Genomic DNA, 20755 nt, shown 5'->3' with positions numbered 1-20755 from the left:
CAGCAGCACAGCTGGATTAAAGTCTGCTGTCCCCCCCAGCTCTGCTGCTTGGAGTGCTCAGTGGCAGTTCTCTGTCCTGGGTCTGTGATGTGCACTGATGGCTGAGCTCCTTCCTGCTGCTCCTGAAATAGTTCCCATGCCTGTGATGTGGGCTCAGGCCCTCCCAGCAGATCCCTGTGGCACAGAGCTCCAGCACCAGCTACACTCCAGCTTCAGTACAATCTCCTCCTGGCTGCTGAAAAGACTTTTTGGAACATCACTAATTTAAAGCTATGGCCATTCATGTGTAGAAAGAGATCACACTGGGAGTAAAATGAGAGTTTAACTCAGGATTTAACCATGCAGGAATACATGTCATTCAGCTAATAGTCCTGAAACAGGCTTCCCACCACATAATGGATTCTGAATTGCTCTGCACCTCTGAGTAGCCAGTTATGGCTGTGCAGAGAAACTACCCAGCAGCGGTGCTCTCAGCTTTGTTCATGTGCTGAGCCAGGCTATTGCTTTATATCCTGGAACTTGTCATATTCACCTGGGACAGCACACAGAGCTTTGAGAAAATGTTACTCAACTTTGCAGGATAGGTTATCATTGGCAGTATTTCCATCTCATGTAAAATTGCCTTTGATGAATAGAATCATGTAGGTTTTACACACCCTGAACTGGCAACCCTTCTCAATAGACTTTAGTTCATGGTGATATGAATGATCTCTCAAAGATTGTTTCTTCATTCATGAATTAAAGATCCATACAAACTAGTTTTGTAGTGTTCTAACACTATAAGCAGGTTGTTGAGAGAGGTTCCAAATTAATGTTTACTTGGCTAGAGAATAATAGCTACTAGTGCAAATTAATTGCTGCTTTGCCTAGCTGACATCTTCAGCAATGCCTTCACCATGCAGATTCAGTGGAGCTTAATAATGGATTTCTGAAACCAAATGGTTGGAGACCTGTTTCCCCAGGATGCCATTTAAATGAGTTGTTCACTTGAGATAGTTTTGAAAAAGGTTCATGGAGGTGATGATGCAGAAAATAGAGAGGAAAAGTGCTGAATGACTACCTGTGGTCTGTCTTATTTATATTTTTGATTTTACTTTTTCTTTTAAAGCATGGTAGGAGTGCGAATGAGGGTAGACTTTATTAATGCACATTGCCATCTTTATTTAAAATCTTTCTATGTGCATGTTGTACATTTAATTGTGATTATACAGCCTAGTAACACTGTCATACATTTACTGATGCTGCTCCTCAAAAGGTTTCTCTTGCTTTAAAAATGCCACTGTGCCTTGCAGGGTATTTGATTTTACATGCTGTAACTTCCTACTGTTGTGCTGATCTAAAATGGCTGCAATGAAAGGTCTCTCAGGAGTTCTTTCTGGTTAGTAGTTCACAAAACAAAAGCAGAAGAGGGAAAATATTGACCTTTAGTAAAGTGTGTTATTAAAAAAGAGGTTTTTTATTGTATGAAATGTAATTAAACATTTTTGGCCATTTTTTTGGCATTTAGGAATGATGTTTAAGTTCAAGAGTGACAGATTTAAGTTCAGATGTCTAAACATGAGTTTTAGACATATGACCAACTCTGGCATACATAGTATATTCCATTAGCTTCACACAACCCAGGTGGATGCTGATACAGTACCTCCACAGGAAAAGGTCACTGATATTTTCCTGTGTCTGACAGTAAAGAATTAAAGTCTACAACTTCAGCATTAAGATGCCTGCTGTGTCACCTGAACTTACATCAAACAGTCACAGGAGTCCAGGGAAAGACTTTCAAAGAATAATAATATTCTGCTCTGACAACAGTTTTCTGGTAAAACTGATACAACATTTTTTACGTAGTTCCACTGACACAGGTGGTGCTACCTGCCTGTTAAGAAGCTCCTCAGAATGGCCTCAACAAACCTCATCTGAGCTTAGCCACACTTTGCTCATTACTTTTTCTGCAGCCTGTGAATGTCTGGTGGATAAGGTTAATTAGTGAGAGGGCTGCTCCTAAGAAGGGTGATACAGGCAGCCCCTGCTGTAATCTGCCTTGCCTTTAGAGATTCTTTATTAAAGAAGGTGCCCCAGGGAAGGATCTGGTGGAAGGATAACCCCAGGAAACAGTTTGGCTGATTGTGGTAATATGAAATTGAAATTAAAAAGTACCTGTGAAAACTTCTGTTCCAGTGAGTGGCAATGATTCCCATTGTTTTGAAAGGTACTTTAGCACAACTGGCCATTTTATAATAGTCAAATGCATTTAATGGTGTTATTTTATCTGTATGGTACTAAGTTGTGGTTTGTTTTTTTTTCTTTTTTCCTTTTTCCTCTCCTCCTTCCCTCCAGGATGAAAAGAATCAAGTGCTAACAACAAATATTTGGCTACAAATGGTAAGTTTTGAAACAAAGTATGTTTGTTTTTCCTCTTCAGTCTTAGAGTTTGATCTGGTGAAGGGTTTGAATTTTAGAAAGCTTTCAGGTCTGTGAGGAAATATAAATTGACTCCCAATTCCATGTCAGATTTTCTTTGCTGCCACTAGATACCACAGCAGAGAATTTTGTCCTCATTAACTCATGGCCAGCATTGCTGGGCAGGAGTCAATTTTTACTCACTTTTTAATAAATGGAACAGATAATAGATAATTCAAGAACTTTGTGAGAGTATTTTGAAGTTGTTTTCTCTGAAAGGTTGTTGGATAAGGATGCTGTGAGATAAAAGAGAAGGAAAATAAATTACAGGCTCTTGAGTATGAATTGTTGTCTCTTTTACTGGCAAGATATCATAGCAACTATGGTCTTTGTAGCTAAAAGTCAAAAACATATTATTTTGACAGTTTTAATCTTGCTGTACAACAGGCCTGTAAAAAAAGCATGATTTGAGTGCTTCTTCTATGTCAGATTTTCTTTGTGAATATATGAATAGCCTTGCTATTTTTGCTGGCCACCAGAACAGTCTTCTTTCCCAAGGCCTACCCCAGTGCAAGTGAGGTGCTCTATCTAAAATGTTGCAATAAAAAAAAAAAATGATGCCTTTAAACTGAATGAGCTGGTAAAAGAAACCAAAAGGTGCAAAGTTTCTCTAAAAGCTGTGTGATTGTCTGGAATAATGGAAATTTTCTGTAACTTCCTTTACTTAACCCAAACATTAAGTTTCTGTAATACTGATGGGAATTCAGCTAATGGCAAATTCTCATTCATGCTGCTATAGCTGGAGAAAACTCCACGTCCCCGTCTTTGCAGAGCTAAAGACAAACCTTTGGTGGAAATGTTTGTGGATGCATTAGGACTCCACAGGAGCCAGCATGCTGAGAAGCACCTTGTTAATTCTGAGTCATAATGCAACCTTGTTACAAGTTTTTTGTTATAAGTTTTATTTGTTACAGGTTTTTCCCCTGAAATCCCTCTCCACTGCAATCCTTGATATATATGTGTAATCAGCAATGTATCTTAAATATACTTTGTGTAATTATCCCCAAAATACTTAAATACAAAAAGTAACTTGAGAGAAAGGGGAATATATATCTAGTATTTATACACACAGACTATTTCATCTGACCACTGGTCACTCCATGGTAATACCGTTCAGCATCAAAAATCTCAAACTTAATCTAAGAATCTACAACTTAATCTGAGTTATAGCAGGAGCCTTGCTTAATCACACAGATTGGTAGTAACCAAAGCACCCCGATCTCTTTGCTATTGTAATCCAAATTAAGTGTGCTTCAGCTCCTTTAACTGGTGGCTCTAAAGTTAAAGCAAAATGAAGCAGATCCTGCCCTGCTGGATGGGTGAGCACTTTGTGCACAGGGCTAACCAAGCAACTGTAAAATCTGCTTAATGTTATCTCTAACACAGGCTTGAATATTAAGTTTTCTTGTGCCCTTGGACTGTGTGTACGTCACTCAGCATCACAGTGTAGTGGCCATGGTAACTCCTAACACAAGTTGGGATAAGAAATGATCGGATGTGTTGATATGCAGGATGCATTCAGCTGGCAGTGAACACAGCCTGCCAGTCCTGGCCCTGCCATGGTGGCTGTGAGTGCCCTGCTCTGGCAGCTCCTGAGAACGAGTCACCGAACCACGAGAGCCACGGCTTCTGTGCCTTAAACCCACACAGCTCATCTGCTTACATTGCTGGGGAAAACAGATGTATCCTGCAAATCAGGACTTCTGCATTGCACAAAGATGAAGGGGTAAAAAAATCACAGTGACATTTGTCAACCAGGAAGCTCATTTAAAGCAGTTTAGTGGGAAAATGCATGTAAAATTTCTGAAAAAATATAGGAAGTAGTTGCTCGTCTTACAAAAACTGTGCATGGATGGCTGTGAGCAACACATCTTCAGTAGAGAACTGTGAAAACAGAAATTATGAACAGAGCCAAATAATTGAAGATTTCTGTTAAAAACTATTATCTGTAAAACTAAAGGAAAAATTGTGCACAACTCACATCTTTTGTCTGATTTTGCTACAAACACATTGTAAAAAATGAATGAGATAAATATAGAAGCACAGGCCAAGAATAAGTAAACACTTCACAAAAGCTGCATGATTAATGCTATTAGCTGTGTTGAATGCATCAAAATGGTCACTTATGTTGTAAAGGTACAAGAATGCATTTAAATACCTGCAGCATGAGGTTAACTGAGGACTTGGTGTATCAGATCAAAACTTGACCTGTGACAGTATTGCAAGGTGGTATTGCAACATAGACCAGTATGATGAACACTCCATGAGAATGACCAATAACATTTACCTTCACAATACCCACAATTATACAGGCAATTTTTCCTGACCTTAATGTCTATCAAACATTTTGACAAAGACCACTAGGCTGAAGGGGTAAGTGTTGTAAATTTACTCATCTGTTTAGAGGTTTACATTTAAGAAAATAACATTTGGCATTGCAACAGCTTGGTAAACCTGGACAAGTCCTCACTGTAAGTTAGGTGATGCCTACAGCCAAGTGAGGTTAATGTAAACAACATAACAGAGATACAGAGAAGTGCATTATAATAAAGCATAGACAGAAGAGAAAATTCTGTAAACTTTGTAGAATTAATTGAACTTTATTCCTTATACCCTTGGTGAACAACAGACTTGGTGCCATAGTATCATGACAAGTCGTTTGCATAGTAAGGAGTGATGTACAACCTCAATTTCAGGGAGGTACAGGAGCTCATGCTGCTGTTTCCCTGGAGCACAGGAGGTCAGCAGCTTGCTGGGGCTGCCACAGTGCTCAGCTGGCTGCAGTCTGGGGCTCTGCTCTTGTTTATGGCTTGCACCACCATATGTTTCGATGGCAGAGTGTGGATTTAGCAGTGCTGAGCTGAGATCAAAGCCCTGCTGGTGTAACTGTGCCAGCCTGCCTGTGCCAGTAGCCAGCCTGGGCTGAGAGGAGCACAGACAGCCCCAGGACAGCCACCTCCAGCACAGAAGGTGCCAGCCAGGGAGGAAATTGTGGGACCAAGCAGTGCTACAGAGCAGCTGCCTCAGACTTTGCCCCAGGAGCTGCCCAGATGTTCTGCAGCATTAACCTTGTGCCATCAGTCATCTTCTGCCAGCAGTAAATGCTGGCTGTTCTACCCCATGGCTTTTAGCAAGGTGCTACAACCTGGACATTTCCTACCACAGAAAACAAAGTTGTCTATGAAGAGAATGGAAGTTACTGTATGAATAATAAAAGCAGCTCAATCCCAAACTGGCACCTGAGACAGTGTGAACAACAAAACACAAGAGCCCCGGATTTCTTCTAGGCTGTTATGTGCACTGAAGTGGGAATTGAAAACGAGGGGTTTGAGTTCTGTTGTGCTCTAGGTGGCCTAATTCACTCTTTCCAAACATTTCAGTCCCTGAAGCTAAACAAGAGAACACCTATTGTTTCAGCCCATCCAGTCCCTAGAGAACTACAGAAAGGCAGTGGATGAGATGACCTAACTTACTTTTTGTGTGTATGGCTTAGTACTGGACAGATCATTATCTGCAGTGGAATGTGTCAGAATACCCGGGGGTGAAGAATGTTCGTTTTCCTGATGGACTGATCTGGAAGCCTGATATTCTTCTCTATAACAGGTAGACAGAGTTTTCTTTCTGTGTGTGTGGGGCTGGAGGGAAGATCATAGAATTATAGACTTGTAAAATATCCCTTGAAAGCTCAACTGCTCCAACCTTTCCTGGAAAACAGAGTCTACATGAAGTTTTCTAGCACCCTGTCCAAACACAAAGATAAGGAAAGGTAAATGACAAATCATCTTATCAAAATGCCTAGATTTTAAAATAATTTTCCAAAACTTTCTAAGTGTTTGGAATACCCGAAAATTACCAGTCTCCTGTTCACAGAACAGAAGGACATATTTGCTGATACTTTGTGAATTACAATATTGTCCTTACTACTGTTCCAATCGAGTAGTCTTTATGAGATGGTGTTTAATGGTATGGATAGTGATAATTTTCTCTGAAAGTTTTTCAGAGAAATGTCTAAATGATTACTGGTGAATTCAAATCTGATGTTTGCCTGCTTGTCAGGGTTTAGTTTGTGTTTCACTACAGACAGTAGAGGTAATTGCTAGGAAGGATCTTTGCATTTTTCTATGTCCACTTTTGATGTTACTCTTTCCTCTTGCTGCAAAAATAGCTGGGATATTTGCTGCTGTCCTTGTGAAATTGTTCTGAGTTGGGCCTGTTTCAGGGACAGACAAATTTCCACTGCAGAACCTTTGGCTGACATTGAGAGATTCTTTGGCTGTACTGTTATATGGTAGTTCCCATTGTGGAATTTATTTGGTTCAGAATATGAAACACTGAGAGCTGCCTGTTCAAGTGTACGAGTTGCCTTTTGCTGCAGTTGTTGTGGGTTTGTGTGCTGTTGCCCAGGTACTGGAAAGAGCTTGCACCTGCTCTGTGAGTGGAGCTCTAGCTCTGTGGGGTAGCCAGGGTACATTGTTCTGCTGTCTGTGCAGATGACATGAACCTTTCATCTTCCTGATTTTGTCCTTTCCTTTGTTTCTCTGCCATATGTCTCATAAGAACACACCCTGCTGTGCTTATCAACCTGATCCTCCTTCCCACTTCAGGAACTGCTTTGTGTTGCAACAAGACCTAGGGAACAGCCGTTCCCAATGTCAGCTGCAGCTGTGCTGCCCTTTGCCTTTTGGTGAGCACCTTTATGTTCAGTGCTGCAGTCACAGGGGCTGTTGCCCTGCAGTCATGGGATAGCAGCACCAGTGGCAGCGTTTGCCAGGCTCTGGGTGCTTCTCCAGGGCCACTGTGGCAGTGCTTGTCCCAGAGGTGCAGCTGACACTCAGTGCTCTGAGCTCAGTTCATACTCAGGGTAACTGCTTGGCAAGGTCACCACTCGCTTTTGATTGAAGCATGGCAAGCCAGCCTAAAAAACTCCTTCAAACGCTCTCTACACAAAATGGAGCAGCCTGATACCTGAGACTGGTATTTTTTGAAACATTAATGTTAATGTAGTTTCCAATGCAAATTTGTTTTCTTGAGCAGTTATCTCTAGCTACCTTGATTCCATAGATGACAGTGTTCTTGGGAGAATCTGACAAATGACACCTTCCTTTCCATTGTCCTGATGAATGACACATTCTGTATACCATAAAACTGATACTCTACAACAGCAATTTAGTGATTTCCAAAAACTGAGTATGACAATATTCTTCCTCTTATGTATCACACACCTGATATTTGCAATGTGCCTGATGATTTAGGCTTCAGTATTTAAGTATATCCAAAATGAAAGGGTAATATTTTAGAAATTAGAGATATTAATATATGCATGCTAGCTGTAGCTGGAGTGGTTGATATAATGAGAAGGGTCACAATAACCTGGAAAACTGAAACCACAATTTTTCTGTTAATACAGGTTTTCAAATCTTCAGATTGTTAACTATGACTCAGTCATGAAATAATTATTCTACAGTTTCTCTGTTACAAACACATATTCAATCCAAAAATCTTATGCAGAGTTTAGTCAGTGAGCAAAGCTATTTAAAATAAATTCTTATTCCTGTATGAAATTACATTGAAGGAATATTATGATGTTCCCTTCTAGTGACATGCCATTTTGAGATAGATACTTTCAATTCCTATGCTTCACTAGGGACATGCATCTGCAGTTACAGGGAAATTAATGAACCATAAATTCACTTTCCATTTTAATGAATGCATGTTTCACTATGTCTTGAGTTCTTACACATCTTTCTGCAGCCTAGTACAGAGAAATTGTGGCAGCTGTATTAAATTTTACATCCAGTCTATTGTGTGGGGAGAGCAGGACCAGTCTATGTGTAGTTTTTGTGAGGAAAGAAAATCTAGGCCTTTGTACAAATTCCAGGATTGACTGTGTTAGTGTCATGTGGATTGTCTTCCACTTTTAACTACACTTATTAAAAGTGCTCATTTCCGGTGGAATTATTTTCCAAATGGCTACATGGTATTCAGTACTTGATGGAATAACAGAAATTCTGGAAAGTACATCTCATTTTAGCAGTTTCATTTTTCCAGTTTTATAAGCATGAGGTCAGGTCCCAGTGGGATTCTATCTGCTAGGTACAGCTTTGTCATCTCAATGTTCTGTAATCAATATCTGCTTTCAAGTGGTTATATCCTGAAGAGGAAATGTAGCAGAAATGGTTTTCTATCATTACATTGCAGTCCAGTCTCTTCAAGCTACTTAGTGCATTCCCAACAGAAGCAGTGCATTTCAAAAAATGATTAGAAGCACAGCATAGAAAAACAGACACTCCTTTTTCAGCAAAAAAAAAAAAAATTCATATGTGAATCTGGCTACCACTGGGTATTCTTTTACGAATGTTCCTATGAAAGGCAAAGTCATGAGGCAATGAAATCAAGGTTCCTTGATAATCTGTGTTCTTGGGAAATTCTCTTTTTGCCAATTACCAGAAACAGCAGCAAGGTCTTAGAATCAGCTCCCTGGTGTTTAACTGCCCTCCACTCCAGAGGAGGAGAACAGAACCTAGCCCAGGAGTCATTAATTTCCACTTAACAAGTGATTTGTGTGTGGCATGGATAATTTTACATCCTAAATTTGACTACTTATTTGAATTCCATCATCTAACCCTTATTAATTTCAAGTCAAAGCAATTATTTGTCTAATACAGAATGTTGTTGGAGGACTTTAGGTCTGATTTCCTAAGGAAATGAGAACCATGCACCCTGTGCATGCACAAATGTGTGAATGTGATCTTGCTGCCTCTCTCCCCAGTAGCCTCTACCAAATTTGGCTGTGCAATCAGTAGAGAATTTTGCAGCACCAGTTTCTTACAAATATCACAAAAACAGGCAGCCAAGATGTGGAGGGAGAAGAATTAGAGCTGCAGCTGGAAGAAGAGCTGCAACACAAACAGGGAGAATCCAGCCATGAGCTGTGAAGCTGCAGGAGTGGCTCCCACTGTTCCTGAGCTGCCTTTTCCTTTCAGTGTGCTGGAATCAGGCAGCATACAAACACAACACTGAGATTTCTCTGCCTCTCTTCAAAGTTCAAATTAAATACTTGCAAGTATTTTCAACACTTGTGAGCCTTCTGCTCACCACAGGAAGAAGTGCAATTCCAGATGGGCAAGTAATTATCTGGATTTTGATTGTTCTTGTCTGGAAATTTCACAAACCAGCCCAGATATTTTTTAAAATGTAAATTCTTCAAATGCATAGCGGGAAAATAAAATGCAAATTTAAAAATGCAAATTAAAAATGTCTAAAATAACAGTTGCTTTATTTTAATTTCTGAGACGCAAAGTTTGCATCAGAATAGATCAAATATTAAATTCCTCTTTTCAAAAAAAGAATATTTCAATAAGGGTTTTTTCCTGCTAAGAAACACCTTTTAGTATACTTGATTTTCTGCTAGAGTTATGAATATTTCACTTTATGACCATCTCAGATTTTTACTCTGTTTATCTGGTGATGTCTTAAAAGGTGATTAGAAAATTACGAGATGCTAAACCGCTAATAGGCCAAGAGACATTAGAGACTTGCAGTGTTCCAATCCATGTGGAGATGCACAGGTATTGAAAGTCCAGATTGCTGCAGGACCCTGAGGCTTGTGTGGCTGCTCTGCCCTGCCCAGTGCAGCTGCCTCTGCCTCCTGTGCCACCCACCCACAAGGTGACAGCTTGAGACTACAACAAGCACAGAGGCCTGAGTCTCACTGTGTTTGCCATATAGGAGTCCTTAAAATGTTAATGCCTGGTAAATTCCTGGGACAAAGTGCCAGACAGAGTTGAGATATTCCTTGGCAGAAGATGCCAATTCATAATTTGGAGCACTCTCCAAATGACATTATGATTCTTTTTCTAGAGACTTGTAAGGAGAGCACACCAGGGCAGTGCTGGGCACACCTCAAAGAGGGCTGCTTCTTTTTCTTGTCTGAACACAGTCTGTGGCTTCTGAGGTGGATGGTGAGGGCTGGAGCTGCATTACAGGGTCATATGTGTGATGTAGTAATAATGCTCACCCATGCAAAGAGGCACAGACACTGGAGTATCCATCTCAGTATTCATTAGCTGCTGCTAACGCAGCAAGAGAACAGATTTCCCTGCACTTGCTTGAGAAGTTTTTAAAAAGTGCTTACTTTCCAAAAGGAAATCAATAGAGCCAAGGCACTATAATGAATCTAGTGGGCAGGTGAGCAGCAAGAATGAGGTTGCTGACCTTCACTTATGGTTCTTAATCAAGAGCAAACCCAGAAGTATCAGGCGAGTTACTCTGAGGCCACAGAAAACTGATGGCAGGAAAAAACCTGTCAGGTTTTTGAGGTGACATAATCCTTTTATGAGAACAGATTTGTCTCAGACATTCTTCAACCAGTCAAAGAGCAAATAACCTATTTTGTTTTTCCACTGTTCTAGTGCTGATGAAAGATTTGATGCTACTTTTCACACTAATGTTTTAGTCAATTCTTCTGGACATTGCCAATACCTCCCACCAGGTAGGCTGTTTGCATGTCATAAATTTTGATAGATTACTTGTGTATGGTGTGCTTTCAAATTTGCCATAAATTCTCATACATTTTTTTTGTTTAGCTAGCATCATTTGATAGATGTAAGTCTAGATGCATAATGGTTATATGATCAGCACCTTTGCATGAAAACCATCATACAAGTTTTATTACAATTATGGAAAATCTTCTGTCATAATGTGCAATTTCAGAAGTTTGGAAGTCCTTACTATAAAAAGATGTTGTTTATTAAAGTCATGGTAATGCCTCAATAAATTTTTATTTCATTACTTTAGTGTTTCTTTTATTAATATCTTAACTTTACAGTAAGATGCTTAGTAACATCTTGGATGCATTTCTGTTTGAAATTATCAAAACAATTTTTGTCTGGATATATAGCAGTAGAGCACTGTTGCTCTTCCCCAACTCAATTAGCATAATCATTATGATTAACTCTTCCTAGCATCTGAATTTTATAAACAACAGCAGAAGAGCCAATTCTTTTCAGACAAATTAGGTTTTCTGCCTAAGATATCCAGAGGGTTTCAGGGGTTTGTTTTTTGATTTAAGATGCTCTCTTAAGATGTTCCATTTGGTGGGGTTTTCAATTCAGTTCTGAAAGCTGCTGAAGGACAGGGTCTGACTCAACAAGTGCAAAAGAAGAAGCTAGCTTTCCTGAGTAAATCAAGATCATATAAATCTAGTAAAACAGCAAATAAATATTTCAGGATTTCTTACATTTCCAGATTTCTTACTTCAGTCAGTAAAAGAAATAGAAACAGATTACATATTCTGCTTCATTTCTTCCTGAAATACTGTATTTAGAAATCTGAGTTCTCTGAATATTCTTCCGCTATGTGCCAAAATTAAAGAGTGTCTTTAAAAATAGTTAATAACATCAATACATTAATGGTACAATTCTTTACCTTCTTTATGACTGACTTCGGCTCTTTACATGTCAAGAAGGACAGAGATGAAATATGTTTTATAGATGAAAAACAGAAGACACAATGTAGAACAGGTTCTGGTTACAAAATCTACTTGAAATTATGTGGAACAAGCATTTAAATTAAGTGTTCTTGTTTAAAATCTCACCTAGGCATATTTAAGAGCTCATGCTACATAGATGTGCGCTGGTTTCCATTTGATGTTCAGAAATGTAACCTGAAGTTTGGATCCTGGACTTATGGAGGCTGGTCCTTGGACCTACAAATGCAAGAAGCAGATATATCTGGCTATATTTCAAATGGAGAGTGGGATTTAGTAGGTAAGCTCTCAATTCCTTATTTACATTGTGAACTTCAGCCTTTTCTCTATTGCTGAAATGGATGGAGTATCAACTGGGAATGAAGACAGCAATTAAATTAATAAATGACCTAGCCAGTGGCATTTGAAACCCTTGAGAACAGATCTCAGATGCAAATCAACATTAAAAAAAAAAAAAGACATTTGCTGCTTAACTTCTGTAAGTATCTTTTATCTGATTTTCCTTTACCATCTGAGAAAGAGTGGGAATTAAGCTTAAGTAGTTTTACCTGTAGTAAAACCTGGAAAACTACATTTATCCTTTTAAAAAAGAAACACTATATAATATATATTTATTCACATTAATTTCTGGTTTTCTTCCTCTTTTCTCCTACACAGGAGTTCCTGGGAAGAGAACTGAGAGCTTTTATGAATGTTGTAAAGAACCCTACCCAGATGTAACCTTCACAGTTACTATGAGACGTAGGACTCTTTACTATGGGCTCAATCTCCTCATTCCTTGTGTCCTGATATCTGCACTTGCCTTGTTGGTTTTCCTGCTTCCAGCAGACTCAGGAGAAAAGATCTCACTAGGTAAAGCATTAATAGGATATTGTAAATATGACTAAACCAAAATAAGTTGTCTTTTTAAAGTTTCTTTTAAAACAGTCATAGTCAGGAGGAATAGTTGTGTGTCCTGTTGTGGCTCTTTTTAGTGTTTGATGCTGAACCAGCTGAGGCATAGACAATTCCTGAGCACCTTCCTTAAGAAGAAAGCTTTCATTTTTTGACATTTATTTTTAGAATCTCACATTCATTAGGTAAAGTTTAAGTTTACAACTACATTATTTGAACACTTTAACACTGAATTCTTCTTAATGCTTCCTTTTAATATTGAGTTGTATTAAGAACCTATGGTGCCTTCTCAGAAAGACTGATTCTCAGAAAGATTGATCCTAATTGTTCTATTTCACTTTTCGTAGTAAATTTTAACTTAAGCAATGGTTTGTGAAACAAATCTGATTTTGAGTACTTGATCTTTAAGATGGTGTTTAACTATGTAAAGAAACCTTTTGTCCCATGCAAAATTCAAATGACTGACTTCTACTAAGTAAACATTGCTGTTCAAAGGTAGAAAAATCGACATTTATCCAGAATATGGTTTAATTGAGGAGTAATGACCTCCTTAATTAAGTTGTGCTTCACCATATTTGGAGATGAATTCTTTGTTCCTTAATCCTTTCCCACCTGACAATGACTCTTTATTGTTTAAGTCTAGTTCTGAAAAGATAGTAAAGTATTTTTCCAGAAAGATGGGAACTCATTATTGAGCAACAGAAGTCGAACTCCAGAAATCAACAGTCAATACTGCTTGGGCATAATTCCCTGCAGAACCCAACACTAATATCAAAGGATACCAAAGAATGTCCAAGGCAGCAAATCTGCTTTGGATTTTTATGAGGAGATTTATGTATTACACCACCTGTAGCTTCCATGACAATTAATCAAGTGCCACATGCTCAAATACTCAGACTCACACCATGTTTCTAAAGCTAATACAGTGCAAGAATTGCTTTGATTTGCCTCAGCTAATTAGCAAATGATGATAAAAGTTGGACCATTACAAGGATCTAAAAATATCCATGTCTGTGCAAGCATTGCTACTGGTTTGGCAGCACTGCTGCCCTGAACTTGAGGCAGTACCAGGAAGGACAGGAGCATCCCTAACGTGCTGGGGCAGGGTTACAGTGGGATTGCATCTTGCAGAGAGCTCTCCTTCAGATTCATTTTGTTTCTCTCCCTGTTGCAATTACAAGCTAGTGATATGATTTCATACTTTATTTTTCAGGTATAACAGTTTTATTGTCTCTCACTGTCTTCATGCTCCTTGTGGCTGAAATTATGCCAGCAACCTCTGACTCTGTGCCCTTAATTGGTAAGCTTTTAGTCACTTGGATTTCTTTAGCAAACAAGGTGCAGTGACTTTGCACAAAGGCCAGCATTAAGGCAAATCACCAGCTGTACAATGGATGACTGCAATTGAATTAGAAAAATATTGCCAGTTGTTGAGAGACTCTGATGGGTGCTCTCTGCTCTGAATGAAATAGAAAACCTATGTGTATTTGGGGGAAGCATAAGAGAATCATTTTTCCATAGAAAAATTTGTTCCAGTTTTGACACAATTGGCCAGATTGTGTTCTGTATTCCTAATTCCAATTAAGAAATTTGAATACATGAGCTAAACATAATTAAATCTTCCCACTGTAACTGTTCAAACAAAAAGAGAAACTTTTCAAAACAAGTACTAGTCAGTTTATATAATAATGCTGAAAGAAAATTGGAAGGCAGCCTGTGTCAAGGTTTCTTAGAAAAGGCAGGTGCTCAGTTGCACAAGAACAACAGCTAGACACTGGTTATACCCTCAAAATCATGTCTGATCTTTGTGCTGTTGAGAAATCTTTAAAAAGCACCTAGAGCAGCACTACACTGGAAAAAGAACTAAATGCTATGAATGCATATATACAGCCTTTATTAAAGCTATATCAGGCAAAGTATGTTCCTATAATTATTTCATTATTTTGCAGCTCAGTACTTTGCCAGCACTATGATTATTGTTGGTCTTTCTGTTGTTGTCACCGTTATTGTTCTACAATACCACCATCATGATCCAGATGGAGGAAAAATGCCCAAATGGGTAAGGCTTGATTTTTCCATTGCATGAATGTCCAGCTCAGGGATGGGATTGAGTAGGTAGTGGCCCATGATTTCCTCCTACTGTTAAAAATATAAATCCTTCCCAGACATTTTGTTTGGAAAAGCAGTTTCACCAGGAATGAGGTGTCCAGGTATGTTCCATGTGGTTGGTTTCTTAGAAAATGTTTGCGTGCAAGAGAGAATGAATCCACTAACTTCTCATGTCCTTCAAACCAGCTACATGCAACTCAGGATTTTGTTAAAACCTAAATATATAAATGAAGGTGATCTTCAAATAAGCTTCTGATGTTAGAAGTGAACTAGGTAGAAGAATAGAGTAAGGTGCTAGTGGAGATGATAAATGCATGAAATACACTACTCTCGAGGTGCAGCTGTGCAGCTGCTACACACTTAGCTGCTGCCCAAACACAAACATCCACAACCTAAAAAGCATCTGTTAAAGATGGCTCTTGAAATGGAATTTGCTCTGAAAATCCTTATCTTTATATCTCTGTTCAAGAGCATCTGTAAAGTCCAATGAATTAAAGTATTTTTTCTAAGCACATAAGACTTTTAAAATAATGTCTTTCTGTGAGGGGTGGGTTTTACAGAGAACACTGTGCTGATACTAGATAACTACACTGCTGTCATCAGCTAAATGTCCTCTCCTTCGACTTCACCCAGCTCACGGCAGCATCAGGCCTTTCTGAAGATGGAAGACTTTCTTCTTTTTTCTCTCTAGAACAATGAGTTATTACTGTCCTTACTAGCTGGAAAGAATGTGCATACAGCAGTGCCCTGAGGACAAGAGATAATGAGATATTCCCTGGCTTGTTCTGGGGTGGTGACTTTAAAATAAATTTCAGTGAAGAGAATAAAAGGTAGATCCCTTTAGACTTCTGTTTGATGACCTAAAGGGGACAGTGTTTAATACTGAGCCAAACATCCTCAGAAAACAGAGTACTTGAGGTTGAGGAGTGAGCTGTAGTGTTGAGAAGCTTTAGTCCAACCAACATTTTTATTTGGACACTGGTGTATTTTGGATCAGACCCTTGGTTAACAGAATATTATCCTTCTTGGTGAAGCTTGATAGTGTAAAACAAGTAATAGGGCAAGATCTGTCTCTGGCTGGGATATTTGCATGGATATAACATCTACTCTGAGTAACAATCCAGAGTCAGAACAAATGGACCAAATCTAATATTGATTACAGGAAAAGGTTTGCATATTATATGATGCAATAATATTTCATTAGAACTCTGAAAAATTAATGCTGGAATGAGCTCTTAAAATCTGATTTAAGTAATCACAGGAGCTTTCATTTGAAGTGGAACAGTCTCTGGCTTTCCTTCACTTTCTGTAGGGCTGGATTAAGGCAATGCGGAAGACAGCAAAATGATACACACGCATTAAATCTGCAAAGTAGTTTTTTTAAAATCAAAGTAATTTTTCCATATTTTCTTCATTTAATATCCAGATCTCTTTTCTAAAATCTGCAACCAGTTGTTGTGAAAACAATAGGAAAAGAGCTGTAACATTTTAGACTTGGTGGTCCGGCCCAGTCCAAAATCTCCGGTCCAGCCCCACCCAAACAGTAATGGATGTGGATTTAATATTAGAACACAAGTAAGAGAAAAAGAATTGTAACTTTATTGACTGACATTCAAAGCGGTGTTATTAAGACTATTAAAAAGTAACTCTTCTTCAGTAAGAGATTGGTTTGGTTTTGTCTTGTCCGTGGTTTTTAGTAAAGCTGGAAAAGGCTGCCATGTTGCTGTTCAAGTGTTGGGAAGAATTAAAACTATGGACACTTCCATCAGGGGAGGGGGGAGTCCCAGTGCTGATAGTCAGCCTGAGGAATCAATCAATATTACTGCTAGAATAAGAAAAGAACCCCAGTGATTGGTAAATTAATCCACTGGAAAACTCCAGGACATTTTCTAGAATGTGGTGCAGGCTAAGCAGAGACCATGGACCAGTCCTCCCAGCTGCCTGAATACCAGCAGCACCAGACACGGTGGCTGTGTGAAGAGATGCTTATTCTCCAAAATTTTCTTTCAGACAAGGATCATCCTTCTGAACTGGTGTGCTTGGTTTCTGAGGATGAAAAGACCAGGAGAAGATAAAGTGCGTCCCGCCTGCCAACATAAACAGCGTCGCTGCAGCCTGTCCAGTGTGGAGATGAACACTGTGAGTGGCCAGCAGTCCAGCAATGGGAACATGCTCTACATTGGCTTCAGGGGGCTGGAAGGGGTTCACTGCACACCCACCACTGATTCCGGCGTCATCTGTGGCAGGATGACCTGCTCACCAACAGATGAAGAGAACCTGCTGCACAGCGGCCACCCCTCCGAAGGTGACCCAGATTTGGCTAAGATTTTGGAAGAGGTCAGGTACATTGCAAACCGATTCAGAGACCAGGATGAAGAGGAAGCCATTTGCAATGAATGGAAATTTGCAGCCTCTGTAGTGGATCGGCTCTGCTTGATGGCCTTTTCAGTTTTCACAATCATTTGTACAATTGGTATTTTAATGTCAGCACCAAACTTTGTAGAGGCTGTGTCTAAAGATTTTGCTTAAGTCCTAACTAAAACCTGCTTCTCTGATTGGTATGTAGCAAATAAGGATGTGGGGTCTTTTGATTGCTTGTTTTTAATGAGTATAATGCTTCTCATTGTCTGCTTTCTTTTGCCCTCCCTCCGTTCCTGAGTTCCTTTTGGAAGAATGGCACCATTTCAGAAGGGAAGCCAAGAGTTTCTCTCTGGGCTGTGTCTGTGTAGCTCCTCTGAGCGCTCTTTTGTGGAAAATGCCAAGGGGCTGCAAGTCCCTTCAGAATGACAGGTATTGTACCACCACCTCTTACACATGTTCCAACTGGCTGTTCCAAAGTAAGAGGTAGGTAGTGCCAGAAATGGCACTTTTTCCAGACTTTGTTATAAAGGATAGTACAGTCCATCTTACCTATTTGAATGAGTGATTGTAAACATGTTCAGGAGAGGATTAAATCCAAATGGCTGCTCAAACAGAGAAAAGGGAGAAATGTCTTATGTAGCACTTCAGCTCCTCACTCATGCCCTGTGTCTCCCTCCACTTTGCATACAACATAAATGACTTTCAGGATTTTGAATTTGTCTGAGACACCAGAAACCTGAAAGTTCAGAGGACACCACATAACTTGTCCTTCATATCTTTCTGGATTTGACCTAGAAATCTGGCTTGAATTTTAAAACAGGCTTCACAGTAATTGTTGCAGTGTTTACTACTTTTCCCTTCCAGAAAGGCATTCTTTCAACTAACAATCATTTTAACTATAAAAAAGAAAAACTATTGATTTAAGATGACTTCATTACCACTTGTTTAAAAAACCCCAATCCCCACACTTGTCTCTTTACTGTTAACTGGATTCCAGTGTGGAAAAAGTAACTCAATGTCTTGTACAGGCTGAAGCATAAATGAAGAATTAAAGCAAAAAAAAAAACCCATTAAATCCTGAGATCAAGGTTTTAATTTAAAAGTTAAATGTTTGATCTGTTAAATGCTTAGCCTTTTATAGAACTCCTTCTGTTGAGTCCCTGTAACGTTGTCTTTACAAGAAAACTGCACCTTTTCTGCTCAGTCTATCATCAGATGGGTTCTAATGAATAATAAAGCTTCTTGCTTCTGATACAAACTATTAACTGTATAAGTATATATTTATATATATATATACATTGCAGATACATCCAAGGAAAGGATAATAAAAACTTAGATACAAATTTTCCTAAGTCTAGACAGACTTTTGCAAAGACAAAACTAGTAGTTCAGCACTTTGTGTTATTTTTGGTTCTGAAATTCTCTTGTCAATATGTGCTTAGTTTTGATGTCACTTTGATGTCTTAATGAAAAGGGCTGAGCTGAGAATACCAGGACCTGAAACTTTGGGTGTACAGAAGAGCTGAAAATTAGTCCCTCACTGGCACCCCAGTATTCCTAACCAGTGGTAAAAGATGTGGGAGAGGATTAGTTTAGCACTGGTTGCTTCCTTTAGTCTATAAATCCAAATTTTTGGTCTGAGGTCTTCAGAGACACAAACAGAGGCCTGTTTTTGTACCATGTTTTTACTGTGAAATAAACTCAAGGCCACAGTTTATCTCTTAAGATTGATCCAAATAAAGTGGCTGTAATTTTTATCCTCCCTAGGTAATAATTTCCTTCTAGAGTCTGCTCCCTTAAAAGCAGGAGAATCAAATTTCATGGAAAGCAAGCCCAGAGTCACCCCAGGTACCACTCTTCACCTGACTGAACACCTTGTACGAGCACCTTTGTGCCTGAGATAGACAGGAGGAGTGAAAGGCAGGCAGGATATTTCTCAGTTTGTGAACTCTGTTTTCCTGAAGGTGCATTCTGAATCTCACACTTAAAGAGATAAGCAAAACATTCAAAACCTTCTTATAAGTTCATCCTGAAACCATGTGTCAGAATTACTTGTGAAGAAGTTATGTTTTCAGGAGTAACTATTAAGATTAAGCCATGTAATAATTCCTGCAAATAATTTCTACTTTATAGATTGCATATGAATGGGAAACTATGAGTGCAAGCTCTGAAATGTGAGTTTTGTTCATTTGTGAATAACTGCACATATCATGTGGCATGTGCTCCTCTTCTGGGTTATTTTTCTAGGCTAGGCTTCCTGATGAGAATGTTGATTTGCATTGGTATTTTTTCTGCTGCAAGTATCCCTAAATAGCTATGTAGAGTGTTCCATTTAGTCTTTGTAAAGTTTTGGGATCCTCTTGGAGAATAGCTTTTCAAGAAAAATGAAAAGTTTTGAGGACTACTTTGCACAACAGGACACAATTACTGCACTCATAGAACATGATGCATGTGGTATAGGAAGCATGAGAGACCCCCTCTTTCCACCCAAATCCGTTTACTGTATCTGTGGAAATCACCTTTCTAAATACAGGAGGATGGAGAAGGCAAGCTACAATTTGACAGTAAACCTCATTTTCAGTGGCAGACGTGTACCCTTAAAAACTGGAGCTTGGCCTTACGTGGAGAGCTGCCAGAGTCTGTCCCAGTGGGCTGCTGGAGCTGTCAGAGAGCTGTGGGTGCTGCTGAGGGGCTGTGAGACACCAATTCTGCCCACACTGCCGTCATCGTTGGCAGGGTCAGTGGAAATGCACCAAGGGGACAAGGGAACCCTCATTTCCTACTGTTGACACAACTTGTAAACATTTTGTAATAAGTTCATGATACATTTTAAATATGAGTGATTCCTCCATTATGTTATTTGGCACCTCTAAGTTAAATTTTCCTGTAACTGAGCTGAGCAAAATCGGTATGGTTCTTGTCAACTTGTGTGTGTCTTAAATATATTTGTGTATGCGCTAAAGAATATTTTGATCTAAATGCTGTGAAAAAAATATTTATTTACAATTCTGGGCATAGAGATGGAAATTAAATACTATATACAGTATGTGTATATAATATTAAAGTCTACATATTGATGGTAAAGGTCTGTTATAAAAGTTCAGATAGAGAATAAGAAGTGGTTCACCACGACTAAACTATGACTTGCCTGACAAATTCAAAAGCTCACTCTAGAGCTCAGGTGTCATGTACAATACTATGTGTGAACAATGTATATTACTTTTTCTGTTTTTATATTGAAATGTATTGAATATTTAAAAGATTTTTTAATATTTAAAAAATATTTAAGTGTTAATGCCAAAAAGATTCCAAACATAAAATTTTAAAAACTTAGTTTTAAATATAGATAAATTATTTAAAAAGTATTTAAAACAATAAATTATTTTATATAGGAATTGATAATACTATTTAAGAATTTTTTTAAAGATTTCTTTAAATTATCTTTAC

General features: G+C 38.7%; 1 protein-coding gene across 1 annotated transcript in view; it reads left to right on the top strand.

Moving 5' to 3' along the window:
• CHRNA7 (cholinergic receptor nicotinic alpha 7 subunit) overlaps window positions 1–19106 on the top strand; it is a 36729-nt gene extending 17623 nt beyond the window's left edge. Inside the window, exons 3-10 of the mRNA XM_033070595.2 lie at window positions 2335–2379; window positions 5951–6060; window positions 10869–10948; window positions 12057–12224; window positions 12602–12796; window positions 14052–14138; window positions 14788–14897; window positions 16958–19106. Of these exons, the coding sequence (XP_032926486.1) occupies window positions 2335–2379; window positions 5951–6060; window positions 10869–10948; window positions 12057–12224; window positions 12602–12796; window positions 14052–14138; window positions 14788–14897; window positions 16958–17476 (1314 nt within the window). The 3' untranslated portion in view covers window positions 17477–19106. The remainder of the gene's footprint in view (window positions 1–2334; window positions 2380–5950; window positions 6061–10868; window positions 10949–12056; window positions 12225–12601; window positions 12797–14051; window positions 14139–14787; window positions 14898–16957) is intronic.
• Window positions 19107–20755: the final 1649 nt, after the last annotated feature.

The sequence above is a fragment of the Catharus ustulatus genome, chromosome 12 (assembly GCF_009819885.2).
Source record: "Catharus ustulatus isolate bCatUst1 chromosome 12, bCatUst1.pri.v2, whole genome shotgun sequence".
In the NCBI taxonomy this organism is placed as follows: Eukaryota; Metazoa; Chordata; class Aves; order Passeriformes; family Turdidae; genus Catharus; species Catharus ustulatus.
The sequence above is the reverse complement of the archived record's forward strand: the minus strand, read 5'-3'. Positions and strand labels throughout refer to the sequence as shown.